Source organism: Antechinus flavipes, chromosome 3, assembly GCF_016432865.1.
Source record: "Antechinus flavipes isolate AdamAnt ecotype Samford, QLD, Australia chromosome 3, AdamAnt_v2, whole genome shotgun sequence".
NCBI lineage: Eukaryota > Metazoa > Chordata > Mammalia > Dasyuromorphia > Dasyuridae > Antechinus > Antechinus flavipes.
The window spans coordinates 254,510,199-254,530,258 of NC_067400.1; the positions used below are offsets into that span (position 1 = coordinate 254,510,199).

At 35.1% G+C, this 20,060-nt stretch overlaps 2 protein-coding genes across 2 annotated transcripts in view; both read right to left on the reverse strand.

Moving 5' to 3' along the window:
- The window catches only part of IFNAR1 (interferon alpha and beta receptor subunit 1), a 46,140-nt gene extending 42,651 nt beyond the window's left edge, over window positions 1-3,489 (reverse strand). The window contains exon 1 of the mRNA XM_051984951.1: window positions 3,199-3,489. Coding sequence (XP_051840911.1) covers window positions 3,199-3,316 — 118 coding nt within the window. The 5' untranslated portion in view covers window positions 3,317-3,489. The remainder of the gene's footprint in view (window positions 1-3,198) is intronic.
- A 3,002-nt stretch (window positions 3,490-6,491) lies between these two features.
- Window positions 6,492-20,060, reverse strand: part of IL10RB (interleukin 10 receptor subunit beta) — a 46,318-nt gene continuing 32,749 nt past the window's right edge. The window contains exons 6-7 of the mRNA XM_051984952.1: window positions 12,621-12,775; window positions 6,492-9,371 (exon numbers count right to left, since the gene is read on the reverse strand). Of these exons, the coding sequence (XP_051840912.1) occupies window positions 9,141-9,371; window positions 12,621-12,775 (386 nt within the window). The 3' untranslated portion in view covers window positions 6,492-9,140. The remainder of the gene's footprint in view (window positions 9,372-12,620; window positions 12,776-20,060) is intronic.

Here is a 20,060-nt window from a genome sequence, read left to right on the forward strand (position 1 = left end):
TCACACTTCTTCTTTTTTTTTTTTTTTTAGAGAGTTTTAATATTTTATTAATGGGAGAGTAAGATTGACTGGACAGGACTCTCGTCTCAGATTATCCAGTCAGACAGAGATAAGTATGCTGGGACCAAGGAATGCATATTGGTCCCAGGGCTGGAGGAGTCCGGCATACAACTGCCAGCTGCCATACTCCAGCCGAGTTCACACTTCTAAACCTCAAATTACTTTATAAAGAAATAGTCATCAAAATTATCCATATTGGTCAAAAAGATAAGAGATGGAGGTCAAATAGACTAAACAATGGAATCAGAAGCAATAGAACTCAACACCTCATTTTCCATAAACCCAATGGCATAAATTATTTAGGAAAAAACTATCATATAAAAACTTTTGGGAAAACTAGAGAGCAGTCTGGCAGAAAGTAGGCTTAGATCAACGCATCATATTACATAATCCACTCTAAGTGGATATATGACCTTAATATTAAAGATAATACCATGAAAATATTAGAAGAGAAACATTTCATATCATTGATAATGGGTAAGGAGATGTATTCCTAACCAAACAGTGGATAAAGAGCAGTTACAAAAGATAAAATAAATATCTGTAATTAAATGAAACTGAAAAGCTTCTGCACAAACTAAATTAAAGGATGTAATATAAAAAGGGAAATGGTCAAATTGGGAAAAAAAATTATTTCAAAATTTTCAGAGAAGAGTTTGGTATTCAAGATGTGTGTGTGTGTGTGTGTGTGTATAGAATGTCCCAAGTCTTAGAGTAGTTTTAAACTTTAATATCTTCTAAAGTACAAAATCTACTAATGTATTAAAAAATCATTAGAAAGTTTAATTAAATTTCATTTACACCTATGCATGTTTATTTGTTTTTTTAAATACATTTTTAATTTTAACAAGATGAAACACCCGGTCATTTTGCATGGCATATGTAACAGTTTCTGGAGGCCAAGATCTTATATCAGAAAATCTCTAGAGAGGGTCTTCTGGCACAACTACCTTGGTCACTTGAGCTATTGACATTAGAACTTGTCTTATGAGGTCATGTCAAAACTGTTATGTATGTCTCTGATATCTCTACAGACCATTATTCTAGCTTTAGGCCTCTTGACATTATCCTTTGACTTAATAGTCTACCCTGCCTGGCATAGAATAGGTCCTTTAAAAAATGTTTGTCAATTTATAAGTGCTGTTGAAATTTCTTTGACTTCTTTTTCTTACTTTGGTTCATATCTCTTCTATTTTTATTTTTGAACTCTGTATGAGACCCTTTCCCAACTACTTAATGCACCATTATTAGTCCAACTAAAGTAGGCATTAATAGATCCTCCACAATACACACATGCCATCTGACCTGTATTGGATTCAAATTCCTCTTACATTGTCTCTCTCTTACTTTGTTCCTGCCATTCATTGCGATCTGTGCAACAGAAAAAGCATTTGAAATATCTGCTTCTCAGGTCCTTGCTAGTTAGCCCTGATATATACCTAATTTATTAGTATGATAATAACCCTATGTTAGTATTATTATTCTGTATCTTGAAAAATGCATCATTTTATTCGTATACTTTAAAAATTGTATATTGAAACTTGTAGTTCTGTAAAAACTACTTGTCATTGGAAGAATTGCTGGGGGAAAAGGAAGAGTTACCTTTTTCTGCTGATCAATGGGAAAAGGTAGAGGAATAAACAAAAACATAGTAAATTTCATTAAAAAAATAAGGAACTTTTTCCAGGTACAAGTTTTATAAATATAAAAAGCAAATTTACATATTTCTTTGAATACTATATAAATACCTAGCTTAATTATAGTAAGACTTAGCTCTTCTCAGCAATTCAGTGATCCAAAACAATTCTAATAGACTTGGGATGGAACCATGGAAACTGAATATGGACCAAAGTATAGTATTTTTACTTTAAAAAAATTATTTCTTGCAATTCTTCCCCTTTTAGTCTGATATATATTTACACAACATGACATACATGGAAATATGTTTTGAAGCATTTTATATATGTAGTTTTTTCAGATTGTTTACTGTTCCTTAGGAAGGGAAGAGGTAAGAGAAAGAGGGAGAAAAAATGTGGAACACAAAATCTTACAAAACTGAGTGTTGAAAACTATCTTTACATGTATTTGGAAAAAAATTATTATGGAAGAAAAAAAGTTACTTAATAAACTCCAACTTGACATCTCCAGGTAGCACTGGTACGGCACAATTATTTAAATGCAAAAAATTGTGTTCATTCACGCTCAAAGTAGACTTCATTTATAATGATAAACTTCGCAAATACCGCAGTTTAGGAAAAAAAGTAGAATGAAAAACAAGTCAAAAGTGTAAAAAATATTATTTTTGCAAGGTACTTGGACACATGAATGATCCTTAACTCCTGAGAAAACATCACTCCTAACCCTCTCAAACAAATGAACCTCAGTGAAAGCTGCCTGACCTCCCCTCCCTCCCTTTCCCAAAGGCATTCCATCTTCGGGTTCCTGGCTGGCATTTTCTTAACAGTCCCTTATGGAATGCTTTTTCCTCATATCTACCTCCTCCTGGCTGCCCTGGTTTCTTCAGGTCCCAGCTAAAATGTTTAGCTCGAAAAGAAGCCTTTCTTTTCCTTTTCCTCTTAATACTTGTGCCTTCTTCCTATTAAACAATCTCCAATTTATCCTGCATATATTGTGTTTGTACATGGTTGTTTGCATTTTGTCTCCCAATCTCATCTCATTAGAACTAGAGATCATTAAGGGAACGGACTTGTCTTTTGTCTCTTTTAGCATGTCTAGAACTTGGGACAATGTACCTGTGGCATATAGCAGACATTACATAAATTTTAGTCGGCTAGGTGCCTGCTAACATTTAACAGCGGGTGTAAATTAGGCAGGTCGCTTAATCCGTTTTTCTCACCTACCTCATCTGGAAATAGGGAAGACTACCGTAGAAAGTTATCTCATTTTTCTGTTCCAATGTATCTTTCCTTTCGCAGGGAGCAGGTTCAAATACAAAACAGATAGAAGAGGGCGGAGGGGGAAGAAAGAGAGAGAGAGGTCTGGGCTAGTCCCGGGGTGAAAGGGAAAGGAAGACTGGAAGCGAGGAAGTGCCGGTCTTCGCAGAATCGCCTACTCCGTTAAATCCGCGGAGTGTCCCCTAGCCCACTACCCAACAAACACCATCGCCCTCGGCCCCACCTTTTCTCTTTAAGACGCTCTCCTCTCTGGGAGGCTCACCAGTTGCAAGGGTGAAGAGCGACAACTCTCCAGAGGCGACCAGCAGCACCAGGACCACAGACAGGATGAAGGAGAGCATCGTCCCGGCCGGTGGCAAAATTGCCACCGCTCTCGGGGTTACATCCTCAAAAGAGAACAGCTTTTGGAAGCATTGGGAGCCCCGGCCTGGGTAAATTGCAGCAGAATGCGGCTGGCTCGTTTCTCTTTTGCGCTTGCGCCCAGCGTGCGTAACAACTAGCAACCCTGCGGCGAGAAGAGCTGGAAAGGCTGAAAGGGGAGGAGGAGCAAAAATGCCCCCTCTTTCCCCCTTTCCGGTACTCTCCCGCCCTAGGACGTCCTCTTTCTGCCACGTGACTGCCCTTTCGCCCTCCACCTACGCTTTCCTGAAAAACTGAGTCTTACCCTACCAAAATCTCTGTGTCTGAGAGCTGCGTCTTCACTGTTTCGAAGTACTTTTGTAATAGAGTACAAGAAAGGGGAAGAGCTACATAAGCAAAACCAGAAATTGATTCTCTTCTTTCGATTTGCCATTTGTATCTAATATGCTTGTTTTTTTTTTCCAGCTACATTTTATTGTTTCAATTTACACTCATCCTCCATCTTCCAGTACGTTTTGATTTTTAACATGTTCTCAGACCTGATGCATTGACTTTTATTTTGAAAAAGTGTGTAATTTGCATCTTTGGACAAAGGTAGTGTAGAAGAGTCACATTTTCAAATTGTTTGAGCCTAACTATCCTCTTCTGTGCTCTCTCCCCATGCCCCGTCTCATTCAACTGTATCCATGTGGAAATAGAAAAAAACCATTTCCAGTTTGTAGGAAGACTGGCTCTTTGTTCATAGGATCGTAGGATCCATGCTGTATACTCTTTTAGCTATGTGAAGGCAGGGAATCATTACAAGTAGCCATTTTTCCAAACTAAAGATTTATATCCACTTTATGAATCCTGAAATTCCTTTCTTTGATGATAATTTTTTTGTCATTGCATCCTTCACTTAAATCTTATGACCGTTAACCCTGTTCTTCATCCTCACTGTCATTTCCAATCCTTCCATCCCTCAATTCTTTGCTAGGGAAATGTACCATGGAATTTGCCAAAATTAAGTGGGAAAGGGATCAAGTCTTGGATACTGAACTTGGACTTCTCCTTCCCTTCAATAATGACACAGTGATTAAAACCTAAGTTGACTTTGATCATATCCTCCAATAATATTTAAAGGTTAAGATAAGTAAAATTCTAACTTGATTCTATCCTCTCTCTGAGGAGAATAGAATGGAAGTGTCTGAATCTAATTCCGGCTTCTCCTGCTGACAGTGAAGAAAGTCTCACCAATAGAAGAGTAGGTAAAGGAGATGCTAGTGACATCCATTTTGCCTCCCTTTGACAACATTTCCATGCCATGTGAAGGGGGATGATTCTCACTACAAGGACACCCATTCTTATTACAATAGAATGTCATTAGTAAAAGCCTATTTATTTCTATGGAAGAAAGAATTCTAGAGGATCCCTAATTGGTGCCATCTGGCAGTTCTGTTACTCACTATCCAATTCTATATTATGGATCTATGGTAGAGGGGAATAGTCATGAGCATGAACTGTAGTTAAGGAACCATTTTCTGAAACATAATTGTGTGGCTATAATCCCAGGAGAGGGTACTGTTCTAGTCTTTAGCCAAGTTTATAAGCTTGCAGTGGAATGACTGGAGCAAGAATCCCTTTAGTTGGGATTTTTTTTTGGGGGGGGGGCAAGGATGAATGTTGAAAACTATCTTTGCATGCATTTTGAAAAATAAAAAGCTATTATTATTTAAAAAAGAAAGAAAATAGGAGGGAGAATAGATTAAAGAAAGCATTACTCAGAAGCAAAATAGATTCTTAAAGTGAGGACAGCATATAAAAAAAGAAAAGGAAAAATACAAGAAAATAGGATGGAAAGGAATATACAACTATCCAAATTGTGAGTGTGAATGGGAGGAACCATAAAACTTTTCTAGAAAAGGATAAAAAAATGGATTAAAATTCAGAAACTAATAATATATTGCTTGTAAGAAACCCACTTGAAATAGAAGGATACACACAGAATTAAAATAAGGGGCTAGAACACAGTATGTGTTGCTTCAGCTGAAGTGGAAAAAAAGAGGTAGGCATAGTAATCATGATCTCTGACAAAAAGAAATATAGACCTAATTAAAAGAGATAATCAGATGGCCATCAACTAATCTAACTGATATACAACAGCAGACAAATACATTGCAGACTTGGGAGAAAAAGGGTATAGAAAAAGAGAAGATGAAAGAAAGATGAAGGCCTTATATGGGCATCAGTTTGCCAATAGCTGAGAAGAAAAATAGCAAAAAAAGGACAGTTGTTAGTTGTTCAGTAATGTACAGCTCTATGACCCCATTTGGGATTTTCTTGGCAAAAATACTGGAAAGGTTTGCCATTTCTTTCTCAAGCTCATTTGACAGATGAGGAAACTTATTTACTTGTCCAGGGTCACACAGTTAATGTCTGAGGACAGCATTGAACTTAGGTCTTCCTGATTTCAGTGCTCTATATCCTGCACCATTCAGCTGCATCTTAAAATAAATTCCCATCATCTAGCTATCTGACATCTCTTCTCTTCCACAACTTAATAATATCCAGAATTTATACAGGGCTTTAAGATGTTTGCAGAGTTATATACATGTCTTCTTTAGATCCTTATTACCTCGCAAAGGAGGTGTTATTATTTTCTTCATTTTATAGATGAGGAAAATGAGACAAATGGTTTGTGACTTGCCTAAGATCATATAGCTAATAAGTTTCTGAAGTAGGTTTCAAACTAAGGTTTCTTGACTACAAGCCCAGCACTCTATCATCATCCAGGTTCCAGGCAGTTAGTTGCTGACAGTCAGTAAAGATAGTTGCAGATTTAGGATCAAATGGTACAACCTACTTTACTGAAATTATGAGGAACAATAGATGTCCAAAAATCTGTATCAATTACCTAAGTTTTGTACTTAGGAATAATTAGCTTTGATTTACTGGATCTCAGTGTGCTATAAATTTGGATGAGTCTCAGAGGGAAGCAATAGTAGTATAATCATATGTAATGGGGACAAACTGCAACCATTCCCAATAAGATCAGGAGTGAAACAAGGTTGCCCACTATCACCGTTACTATTTAATATTGTATTAGAAATGCTAGCATTGGCTTTAAGAGTTGAGAAAGAGATTAAAGGAATAAGAATAGGCAATGAGGAAACCAAATTGTCACTCTTTGCTGATGATTTAATGGTATACTTAGAGAACCCCAGAGACTCTACTAAAAAGTTATTAGAAACAATCCACACCTTCAGCAAAGTTGCAGGATACAAAATAAACCCATATAAGTCATCAGCATTCTTTTATATATCACTAACAAAACCCAACAGTTAGAATTACAAAAAGAAATTCCATTTAAAGTAACTACTGATTGTATAAAATATTTAGGAATCTATCTGCCAAGGGAAAATCAAAAACTTTATGAGCAAAACTACAAAACACTTTCCACACAAATTAAGTCTGATCTAACCAACTGGAAAAATATTAAATGCTCTTGGACTGGGTGAGCAAAGATAATAAAGATGACAATACTACCTAAACTAATCTATTTATTAAGCATAAAATTATTTAGTATTAAAGCTGAAAAGCATTTATATATCATCTAGCTTAAAACTTTTCATTTTATCTATGTGGAAACTGAGTGGTTACTTCATTAAGAATGGGAAGCCAGCTAAGCTGTGGTGATAGCAATTACCCTAAGGTTATCAAGGGTTATCAGTGGCCTCTCATCCTTGGTAGGCCTGCCAATAAGTAACAGATAAAATTGAGGAGAAAACTCCTAGGCTGATGATCATTAGGTCAGTCAGTTCTTTTGTAGTTACAGATCTGACTTACAAGATATCAATGGGTAACAGCACTGGAACTGGAATCAGAAATTTTTGTCATTTAGTTGTTTCAGTCATGTTTGATCTTTATGATCCTATATGGAGTTTTCATTTCCTTCTTCAGCTCATATTACAGATGAGGAAACTGAAATAAGATTAAGTGATTTACCCAGGGTCACAAGCCACTGAGTGTCTGAGGCTGTATTTGAACTGGGATTTCCCATTCTAAGACAGTAGACAGTCTACTGTACCACTCAGCATCCCTGAAAGATGTATACTCCTATCCTTAAAAATAGGCTATAGTTGTACTCTAGGTCGATCTTCCTCATGCTTCTCTATCTTGACTAGTTGAGTAAACTCCTGTTAACTTTTACTTTACCAAGTGCTTCATTTAATATTTATTAGGATAAACAGATTTTATACTTTTAAATTTATTTAATCATTTAATTTCTTTTGATTATTCCACAAAGACTTATAAAACACCTTACTATGTACAAGGCACTATAAAGATAACCTGTATAATAGACTTGGGATAGAAAATGCTATCTGTATTCAGAGAAAGAACTATGGAGATGGAATATGGACCAAAACATACTATTTTTCATCTTTTTTGTTTGGTTTTTCTTTTCATGATTTTTTCCTTTTGGTCTTATTTTTCTTTCATAACATGACAGATATGGAAATATGTTTAAAATGATTGTACATTAAAAAGATGACCTGTATATAAATATAACAGAAATAGAGGAGAGGGGAATGAAAGATATGGGCAAGCTGCTGTGAAATTTTAGAGGATTTAGAGGAGTTTGGCATAGATCTAGAATATATAAAGACCTTATTGGACAGGCAATATTTGAGCTTAGGAAGATAAAGAACATTTTAGATAAGCAAAGATTGCAAGCTAGGGGAAGGACATATTTTCAGGAATAAGGAACTGTGTAAGCATACATAGAAAAGCATATTCCTAAGACTGCAAATAAATAGAAGAAATGTAACTAGAACTTTTCTCCTAATTCTCATAACTCCTACCTCTTTGATTCAAAATCAAATTCATTTTAAAATATTGTAAACTGACATTAACAGTAGCTCAGCTTTACATAATGTTTTATGGCTACAAGCATTTTACATAACATTTTCTCACTGGATTCTCAAAACAGCCTTGAGAGGTAGACAATGTAAATAATAATCAAATTATTTAGTCTTAATAATCAAATAATTATATAAATTGTGTCACTAATATATTGAATTAGAGGAATACAGATTGATGTGGCACTATTCATATTATAAGAGCAAAAATATAAAAATAATTCTAGGAAAAATTTTTTTGGAAAAATTTAGTATTTTGTACAGCATTATTTAGACTTTAACAGTAGGTCAGCTTTACATAAAGTTTCATGACTACAAGCATTTTCCATAACATTTCCTCACTGGATTCTCAAAACAGCCTTGAGAGGTAGACAATGTAAGTAACAATCAAATTATTTAGTTTTACAATAATCACACAAATTGTATCACTGATATATTGAATTAGAAAAATATATTGAATTAGAAAAATACAGATTGATGTGACATTATTCATATTACAAGAGCAAAAATATAAAATTCTAGGAAAAATTTCTTGGAAAAAACTTAGTATTTTGTACAGCATTATTTAGATCTTAAATTGCATCAAGTATTCCCTCCCCTCTCCTTCCTTAGGAACAGCATATTTTTAATTAGAATTTTAGAGGCTCTTGATTGCATTATTTCCTTCAAATGTTTATTTTTATTAAATTTGTTACTTTGGCATCAGATACATCAAAAAGTATTCTGATGAAAGAGAAATCTCAAAAATACCCTTTTTGTTTTTTTTTTATTAATCTATCAAGTGGGAAATAATAATAATGCAGGATTTTCTGCCAAATGATCATTTCAATTTACAACCAATTTATTTATGGGAGGCTCTTGAGTCAAAGTTTGATCTGATGCCTAACTCTATTTCACTACGTCTTCTTCACTTGGTTGAAACTGGACAAACTTTCTGAATTCTATGACCAGCTAAGTGGTTTTTTTCTCCAGAAAGTAGGGATTGTTGCAAAACTTCTGTTGAATAGTTACATGGATCCATTGTGTCATGCCCAGTGTTTTCAGATTCTTCTATTATACTTAATTTATCAAAGGATTCACCCTCATTGGAAGGTACTGGCAAGAGATATGAAATGCTTTTGGAAGGTTGGTCCAAATACTATGAAGGAAAAAAAGAAACAAAATTAAAATCATGTTATATCCATTCCTTTTTTTTTTTCTTTTAATTAAGGCTTACTAAGGTTATAAGTAGAATAAGTTTATTTGAAATATTGAAAAATATTATTTTCAAATAAAAATACTGAGACCTGTTAATAATTAGTCTGTTAAATCAGTTTACCTAAGATTTGCTACATGATCCTAAATAAATCTCACACTCAAAATATTTATTCTTTTAGGGGTGCAGTAGATAGAGTACAGGCCTTGGAGTCAGGAGTACCTGAGTTCAAATATGATCTCAAACACTTATTTGATATGTCACTTTAATCCCAATTGCTTTCTCCTCCTCCCCAAATGCTTAATCTTGAAAGTAATTTACTTCTTCTATTTCATTTAAATGTCCTTTTAGAAATTCAACCCAATAGAATGAGCACTGGACTTGTATCAGAGGTCAGGTCTGCCTTCTATTACCTTGTATGATCTTGGGCACTCTCTGATCTTCAGTTTTCACATTGATTAAGTGAGAAGACTGAGTCAGAGGTTTAAATTTTATAGTTCTAGGGTGATGACAATAACTACATCTAGCTTAATAAAACTAAGGATTTTTTCCTTTGTGCTTTCTTTTGACTCAAAAAGACAGGCAAGCATAAGTGAACTTTGGGAAAACAAATAGGAACCTTCCACATTTTTTAGAGCCAGTAGGTTCATGCTAAATATAAATATAAGAAGGCTTGGAGGAAGTAGAATTTGATATCTTGCTGGGATGATGAGGACAAAAACTCAGGAGTAAAGATTCCTTTCCCTAATCCTCTACTCAGCCTGCATCTGTACCTGCTGCCAACGCCTCAGTGTGGCCCTTGGGATGAGGCAGAGGAGGAAGAAATCAGTGCCAGCTTACTGCAACAGCAGCTAATATAGGATTTCCTTTGTGCACCCCCAACTATTAGTTTGTGCACCCCCTAGAAAGGTCCTCACTGGGTTCAGCTCTGTTTGTCCACTTGGTTCATTTTTTTGTTGTAGTTGACTACAATTAGTAGGTGAGCTCAATCCTCAAAGCTCATTCTTGAGATCCTTGGCCTAACTCCTATAAAGTTTATTGTTTTATTAGGTTTTCTAATTTTTTCTTTTTTTATTAAAGCTTTTTATTTTCAAAACATATGCATGCATAATTTCTCAACACCTGACCCTTGCAAGACCAAATTTCCACCCCCTCCACTCCCCTAGATGGCAAGCAATCTGATATATGTTAAATGTGTTTAAAAGATGTTAAATTCAATATCTGTATACATATTTATATAATTTTCATGAGGTTTTCTTTAAAGTATATGCACTTATTAGGTATTTCCTATGTGTCAGGCACTGTGCTAAGGACTGGGGGATACAAAGGAGAAATAAAATAGTCTATGCTGTGTCTAAAAAGAGCCTAAACCTTTAGATCAGTTATTTTTCCAATCACTAAAAATTTTCTTTAGCAGTCTTCATATGCCCAATATTGACCATATCATTTACTCCTTAAAATCCTTTGCAATTCCCAAATTTTCTAATATTATCAACAGCATCATCACCACTCATGTCCTCCAAGGTATATGAACTTTGTAGTTATCTTTTTCAATGCCTGCTCTTTCTCTCTCCATATACATTTTCCTTTTTCTTTATACTTCTAGAGCCCCCCACCTCATTGTGTATTTTAATAGTCCAGTGTGCCTAAGTTTTGTACAGCTTGACCTGTCTTCTGGCTTTTTAACCCCTTTCTCTTCTCTTTCCCTATATGAAATGTAATAATTCTCTTTATAAAGAGAATTGCTTTAGTTGTATTATCTTATTTTCAGAAGCCCATAGTGGTTCTTAATTGTTGTATGCTTCAACTTAATATTCTTGTTCTAAAATCAGAATAAGAACATTAATTTACTGCTTACTTTACTTCATCTGATTAGCTCTAATTAACTTCAATCTCAGGCAACTAGGTGGCCTGTTGAATAGAGAGCTCTGGGCCATGAGAAAGACTCATCTTTTTGAATTCAAATCTGGCCTCAGACACTTATTAGGTATGTTGCACTGGATAAATCCCTTCATTCTATTGATCTCAGTTTTGTTATCTGTAAAATGAGCTGGAAAAGAAAATGGCAAAACACTCCAGTATCTTTTCCAAGAAAATTCCAAATGAGATCACAGAGAGTTGAACACAAATGAACAACAATACATTTTATTCAAGCTTTTGCTAGCATTTCTGACTGTGAATAATTGTTTAGCTTCTTCCTTTTGCAGGTAATTACTTCTTCCTCTAAGGAAATGACTAATTTCCTTTTCAGATACAGTTTAAAGCTCCATCATCCATTTGAAGCTAGATTGCAATAAACTTCATTTATTCTGACCACTTCAGTATTCCCAAGTTACTTGTCCATCTCTGTTGACTATGCTAGCATTTTATTAATGTATTATGAATTTAGGGTTCTACTTAAATTTGAGCTATCTCTTCCTTTAGAATTTAAGCATCATGAAGAGTAAAGACTATGTCAATAAGGGTGGAACAATTATATTGACTTTTATCTCATTGTTTATCTCATTAATTCCTTTGAGATAAACATTTTCTTATCTAAGCTTCTTTTAAAATGTGAGTACTTCTGGAGGTACTATTGAGACTATTTTGGAAATATATTTTACATGATTGCACATATGTAAGCTATATCAAATTGCTTACCATATGAGGAAGAAGAGAGATGTGGGAAGGAGAGAAAAATTTGGAACTCAATGAAAATGAATGCTAAAAATTGTCTTTATATACAATTGAAAAGATACTATTTAAAAAAGAATGACTAGTACCTTGACATAGATTAATTTAGCAAATTATTCCTACTAAGGCACTGGACATTTGTGACAAAGAGGGAACCATTGAAAAGGGGTCAGGAGAAAGTGAAGAAAAGGGAAATGGAAATTTTTAGAAGACAAATTACTTATTTCCTAAGTTTGACCTTAGATATAATTTCACTTATCTGTGCACTTAACTAGGGCAAAATTATCAATATAACATGTATGTGCTATTTTTAACTACCCAGAAGTTGATAAACGTATCAAGGGAATTCATATGTTTTGTTGTGGAACTCAAAAAGATTTGGAATTCATGACAAGATCATGGGCAAATGACTTTATGTGGCTAGAATTTACCTATCTATGAAATAATGAGTTTAAGGTAAATATACAGACAAGGAAGAGGACTGCTTTAGCATTTCATATGTATATATAAAAAACATACCTCTTTAAGATGCTGAGGAAAAGAATACCCAAGAAAGAATACACATTTTGCTTTTCTGTAGAAGTACCATATGCAAAAACAACCAAGCACCAACAGTAAAACCACAATCATGGATACAATAAGCACAGTAACAGTAATCCAGTGTGAAGGTAATCCTATAGAAAAGAAAGAAATAATTTCTCCTAAGAATTCAATTTTTGCAAAGTTATCCATTACAAAATATCTTCTGACACCAATTCTAGACATCCAGAATTTGTAGGGAAATAGGGCAAATGACAGAATAAAAGTTGAGATGCATGCTTTTTCCACTTGTCTTTTTAAAAGTTGGTTTCCAATATATCTTTTGTATTCAAAGAATAAGAATGTATCTCCTGATTAGTAATGTAACAATGAAACAATAAATTTGGAGTTAATTGATTATCTTTCAGACTACCAACCCCAAATTAATACTTGAAAACAGTTCAATAAATGGCAGTGCAGTAGATAGAATGATGGGCCTGGAGTCAGGAAGAGTTAACTTCTTGAATTCAAATCACACTTTACTATGTGATCCTGAGCAAGTCACTTATTTGTTTTGTAAGGAAATGGCAAATTACTCTGTATCTTTACCAAGAAAACTTCAAATGGAATCACAAAGAATTGGACACGACTTAAAAAATGACCAAAAACGGTGCCAGGAACTATGCATGGGGTTATCAAATAAGAAAAAGAGACAATCCCTACCCTCAAAGAATTTATATTCTTTGAGAGAGAAGCTACTGAGGGCAAGTTGAAAAGATGAACGTGAGTCCTTTTTCAAGGTGATAAGGTTTCTGGTGATCAGCTTCTCCTGGTTGGTAGGTAGGGGGTGTTGCTGATGTAAAAATCTTCTACTGGCTTCTAAGCTAGATGGACTGATTTACAAAAGACTGAGTAAGGATTCAGTGTGCATACACAAAGTTTAAATGGATAATCAATCTTTTCCATGGTGGTTTTCAAGTAAAAAAGATTTCAGTAAGTTGCCAGGTGGTGAAAGGAAACTGGCCACCACTCTTGTCTTATTCTGCCCCCTCCAATATATTCCTGAGTATCAGAATTCCCACGACGATTTAGAATTGGTAACAGAGTTCAATGGAGTAGCAGCAGCAGAAGGTTCTGAAGGTAGAAGTAGAAAATCAGTTCCCCAAGAAGGGTGGCAGCTTTAAGGATGGTGATCCCTCACAATAAAGAGAAATGCTGGGGAAATGGATTCTAGAAAGGCACTGATTCTTAGAGCTGAAAAAAAAATGATTATTTCTCTCTTAAATTAATGGTCAAATATTAAATTAGGATGAAGGTATTCCCCTCTTATTTCTTCATTCAGAAACCAGAAATCTGAAAGTTGTTCAGTCTCTGAAGGATATTATTGATGGATGAGATTGCCCAAATTCTGGGGTATATACTTTTCAATATGTACTGGATATTCTATCTGACTAGAAAACTTTACAAAGAATTTAATCTAATATAAATTCCAGTGTACTGTGTCTACCAAAACTTGGGTTCTGGGGTAAGTCCTTTGTCTAGATTGCCAAAGCTGGGATGGTCTGTTTTGAGATACTCTTTTTGTAAATGAGCGCCAGAATCATAGTCTCCCAGCCCCTTATTGGAATTGATCTACTTCTCATTATAATATCCATTGTTAATCTATCAGAGTTGATTACCACTTGTTGGGAACACCCACTCTTTCAAGGGCATAATAGGTCCCTAAGATTCCCCTTTTTGGTTTAGGAGAGAAAAAATATGATCTTTTATTGACTACCCACTAGCAATAATTAATAAAATGATTAATTACCCAGAAACTTTGTCTCTCATTTTCTATATCACATAATTCAGCCCTAAGTTATCTATATCTAAGGAAACCTCATTGAGATTTCACAAAAAAAAGACTTTCAGGCCAAGATTTAGATGGTATTTCCATTGGCCACATCCTATTTCTATTATACTATTACACTTAGCTTAAAGAAAAAAAATTTTTTTGACTTCTTTGAGTGGCTATTGGGAGTAAATGACTTGTCCAGGGTTGCACAGATAGGAGAAAATAGTAAGATTAAGTAGTAAGAGACCACATTTGAACTTGAGTCCTCCTGACTCCAGGGCTGGTGCTCTATCCACTGTACCATCTAGCTACCCTACTATTAATTTGAGCCCAGTCTCCTCAGGGAGCTTGAGTTTGTCCACTTTGTTTTGAGTTTTTTTGATGGGGAAGTGGGGCATGTATGGGGGAGGGTGTGAACAATCTCTAGAATTATATTTCCACATAGGGACAAAAAATTAGAGAAAGTCATGTCAGCTGACATAGTTGTACAAAATGAGATATTGATCCATTAAAGTAATAAAATGATAAAAATGCACTAAAAACAAAAAGTGGGTGAAAGTAACTGCAAACACTGGGTATACATAATGAGTTAATTAATATTAACTTCTTACCAAAGGAGTTTTCTACCATTTTTGAACATGGGTATATAATGAGGGAAGGGGAACATATCAAGGAAGATTATGCAATAGGGGGACCAAGAAATCTGTTAACTTTTTCATCCTTAGCTAAGGAAGCAACTAGTGATGGACCTTGTGCTTCCCTATAGGAAATAAAAAGGCTCATTTCCATGTCTATAAATAGGGCATTGCTCCTGGGCAGATTGTAGGCTTCTAGCATGACCTATAAATAAACCAATTTACTTCATACATTCCAGAATTCTTATCTTTGTAGCATATTTCTAACAAAGGGAAGGGATTATTTATAAATAGTTCAGTCATCTCCAACTATTTGTGATTGGAGTATCAACAATTCACCCTTTTTTTGTTGTTGTTGTTATTGTTTTTGTTTTTGCAAAGATACTGGAGTACTTTTGCTGTTTCCTTCAACTAACCTTCAGTTTTACACAAATGGATTAAATGACTTGCCCAGGGTCACACAGCTAGTTAGTGTCTGAGGTCAGATTTGAAATGTGGTCTTTCTGACTCCAGGTCCAGTGTTCTGTCTATTGTTAAACTGATAATGGCGTCAATACCAGATGAGAGCTCATGAACTGCAGAACTAGATATCCCAACCTCTCGGGATTAACCATAGAACCTCTAGGAAAGCAGGACAGATTGTTCTCTATAGACTCAAACTTCCCGGGCAAGTATAAATTGTATGAGCAAGCCTAGAGGAGGATGCTACAAGAAGTTGACTTTTCCTCCCATGGGCTACCACTATGTTTCAGTAATTACAAATCTTTCAGTCCATTCAGAAGTTTAGTCCTTAGTTCAAATAGCAATAATTTAGGCCCTTTAGAGTCTCAAATATATTGGAGCAAATATATTCTAACACATAAACCAAAACTTTTTTTTCTTTGCCCACAGGAAGATTAGGAGTCAAGAATCTCAATGGAAAATGAGATGAAAGTTATAGTTCAAAATTTCCTGGAGAAAAAAAAATGAGCCAATTTAAAATACATTGATGAAATAATACATATGAATTATTTTGCATTTTAAAATTTAGACCACGCTAAGGGGAACAGAGTCAAGGTAGGAGTCAATTCCTCTTGCGTTTAAGAAAACAAGCAGAATTATCTATCGCTATGGCATTAATCTGTTACACTCAAACTAGGTGTAATTCCCTATTTTCTACATGTAGAGACAACTACATGATGGAGGCTCCCCTCTGTTTTATATGCAGGGTATACTTTGCATTGCATTATTTAAAATGTCTTTACTTTTAATTTTGGGAAATCAGGAATCTAAAAAAACTATCCCCAAATAAACACCAGCTCATGTCATGGCAATTTGAGAAGGAAGAGAGAGCTGAAAAAATGCAGAGAGGCCAGGACTGGGATTATTCATTACTTTCCAATTCTATGTAATATTGATAATTTTCATTTTAACTAAGAGCTGAGAGACAAAAAAGGCCACCAACAGAATTTTAATTGGAATGCCTAAGGGCTGGCTTTGATTGGACAGGAAGAGAATGTTTTTTCTTAAACTATTCTCTTCATATAATTTCTATTCCCCCCAAATGAGACTATTTCTCCACATTCTATACACATCTTGCTGTCCTAATTGAGTGTCTTTTTCCTTGTTGTTTCTTATAACTGGACTATTTCTTTTATTTTTCCTTTTTTTTCTTTTAGCTTTTTATTTACAAGACATATACATGGGCAATTTTTTATCATTGACCCTTGCAAAACCTTCATTCCAACTTTTCCCCTCCTTCCCCTCCTCCCCTCCCCTAGATGGCAGGTAGACCAATACATGTTAAATATGTTAAAGTATATGGTAACTACAATATGTGTATATATATTCATATAGTTATCTTGCTGTATAAGAAAAATCAGATTTAGAAATAAAGTAAAAATGAGAAGGAAAACAAAAATGTAAGTGGACAATAACAGAAGGCGTGGAAATGCTATATTGTGGTCCACACTCTTTTCCCATAGTTTTTTCTCTGGGTGTAGCTGATTCTCTTTATTACTGAACAATTGGAATTGATTTATACCCAGACTATTTCTTACTGTTCCTCTTAAGTCCTTGCCCTCACTTTCCCCTCTACTTCCTCTTACTCTCCCCACTCATATGACAAACTCTCCCCACTGAAAACCTATTTATCTTCAAAGATTAGCTTAAAACTTTCCTTATATCAAGTTCAACAAACTGGAAAGACTTAGCTGATTGATTCAGGGCATGGTGCCTGCTCTGCTCATAAGCCATGATGGATAGCCTTATATAATGGGCATCATGTGATTTAGGACTATAAATGAAGAAATTATTAAGCAAGAAAAAGAGGCCCTGAATGTTCCTCTCTCCATTGGTGCTCCTGTACCTAGAGCTGACATACTATGAGTAGAAATATGGCTGATTTCCTGCATTTGATCATTTCCAGTAACTCATCTTCCTAACTCCTTTTCCCATTAGATTGTGAGCTTCTTGAGGGCAGAGACTATCATTTCCTTTATTTGTATCCCTGGCAGTTAGTACAGTGTGTGAAACATAGTAGTTGCTTAATAAACTCATTTATTAGACTCATTTATTGATTTAGTCTATTTGTTTGTTACTGGGATCAATGTGATGGGATAGGAGTACAGCTGTAAGAGCAAAGAGAAACAAATGTGGGCTGTCAGAAGACAGAACTCTAGAATAGACAGCCTTTGAGCTTAGAAACACTGAGTGAATGTTCTTCAGGGGATACCTCAAACATTAGGCAGTTTCCTAGAATCAACCACAAAGAGTGTTTTACATATAGCTCTCTGAACAAATCTTGTGACTGATGTTTGTGTTGATTTTCTCCATCTCAGCCAACAACAGCCAGAATGTATATGACCTATATAGTCAGTTCTATTTCAGCACAATTTATATGGCAGGTAACAAATATGAATGTAATTCAAATTTTTCACTTGAGTATGTGCATTTTTTGGAGGGAGAAATAGTGAGACTGCAGTCCTTCACTATATCCCTTAATTATAACTCATAAGCTGCAATCCTTCTGTAAAACTGAGGTGAGAAGAGATTGTTTTTAATCTTTCATGTGGAGAATTTAAGCTAGCTGATCGAAATGGGAATATGCTTCCAAAGTATTCGGTTCAGAGCAACTGAGGCACACTGTTTATATAAGGGTTTTTTTAGCAAGCAAAATACAGAAGCAAGAGTGAAATTAGTTTTGCAGCTGTTGTTATATTTACTTCAAAGAGAGAATAGGGATAGAGAAGTTAACTTGGTATTTACAGCTTGGAGATTGTGCCTCAGGCCCTGTCACTCAGAGAAGTAGGACCATTCTTGGATAGATAGGGGCTATAAAGAGGGTATAACTGCAGGACATGAGATCGTCCTTGACAATAATTCTATTCCCAGGGTAGTTTTTGGACAGTGATGAAGTCAGAGAGGCAAGCACCTGGATACTATTTTTCTTTTCTAAGCTTCATTATGTTGCAATGGTATGTGAAGGGGAGTCCAAGCCTCAAGGTTTAAAGTTTGCTTTTTGAACTCAATTTTTCCAAGTCTAATTGCACAAATGAAAAAGGGGAGAGGGGATGTATGGCCTGCTATCCAGGGTCTAACAATACAAAAGCAAGCCAGACATCTTTCTTTCTTTCTTTTTTTTTTTAAGCTTTTTATTTCAAAACATATGCATAGATAATTTTCAACATTCATCCTTGCAAAACCTTGTGTTTCAATTTTTTTTCTCCCTCCTTTTCCCCACTCCCCTCCCCTAGATGGCAACTAATCCAATATATGTTAAACTTGTACAGTTCTTCTATACGTATTTCTACAATTATCATACTGCATAAGAAAAATCAGAACTAACAGGGGAAAAAAGAGAAAGAAAACAAAAAGCAAGCAAACAACAACAACAACAACAAAGTGAAAATACTATGTTGTGATCTATACTCAGTCTCTCCACCATCCTCTCTCTGGGTGCAGATAAGCCAGGCATTTTTTAAGGTAGTGTCATATTTTTGCATAGTTTCTGGTAACAGGAGGAGACCTGGTCTGTACCTATATAGTCTACCCACAACTCACTACTGTTATCAAAAGAGCAAGGGGGAATTTTAGCGAGATCAAGGAGTATCACTGCTTCCCTATTGCAAGCTATTCCAGGAGTAGTGTTACAACCAATGCTTTTTTAGAGTGAAAGAAAAATCCTTTATTCAATCATCAAGAGAAGCTGGTGCCCTCCCAAAGGACACACAGAATATGGAATCAGGAACAAACTTTATACAGTTAGTTTGTTTCCTTATCTCCTTCAAGGGTTCAGAATGGTTGGATTTATAGAGTTAGTTGCAATTGGTTAGCTTTCCAATTCAAATAATAATTAGATCAGATTTACAATCAGTATTACAAATGGTTGATTTACAATCCTCTTTATTCAATCATTCCATATGTCAAATGGCTTGTGTCCTGTCTAATAGGTTTGGGCCAATTTAAGCCTGGACCCTTTGTCAGGTATTATTGTTTAGTCAGTTCCTTGACTCACACAGTAATTGGATAGAGATATCTTAAGCTCCTTCATCCCTCTCTTCATTTTGTTTTGATATCTGTGCCTAACCTAAGTTCTCATACTCCTCATACCACCATCTGCCATGGCCACCCCCTCCCAGACTTGTGGCCTATGGAAACCATTCTCTTAATTGTAATTGTCTACTTTGTCAGGCTAACCCCTTAGGAACCTGGGGCACAGGCCAAGAAGGAGGAGCCCGGGCCACAGATATCACCACTGTTTATTATAGTATATATGTATGTATTTATTTAGCATGTATAAAAGTGCTGGAGTTTTTGTTGTTGTTGTCTTTATTAGGTTCTTATATTCCTCCCACTTTTTAATATATTAACAATAAAGGTTTTTTGGATTTTTTTGCCTATAAATTTAAAAGTTTTATAAAAACAAAATATACTGGGAAACATACACAAATATATATATTTCCCACAGGCTATTAATACCATATTAATTTC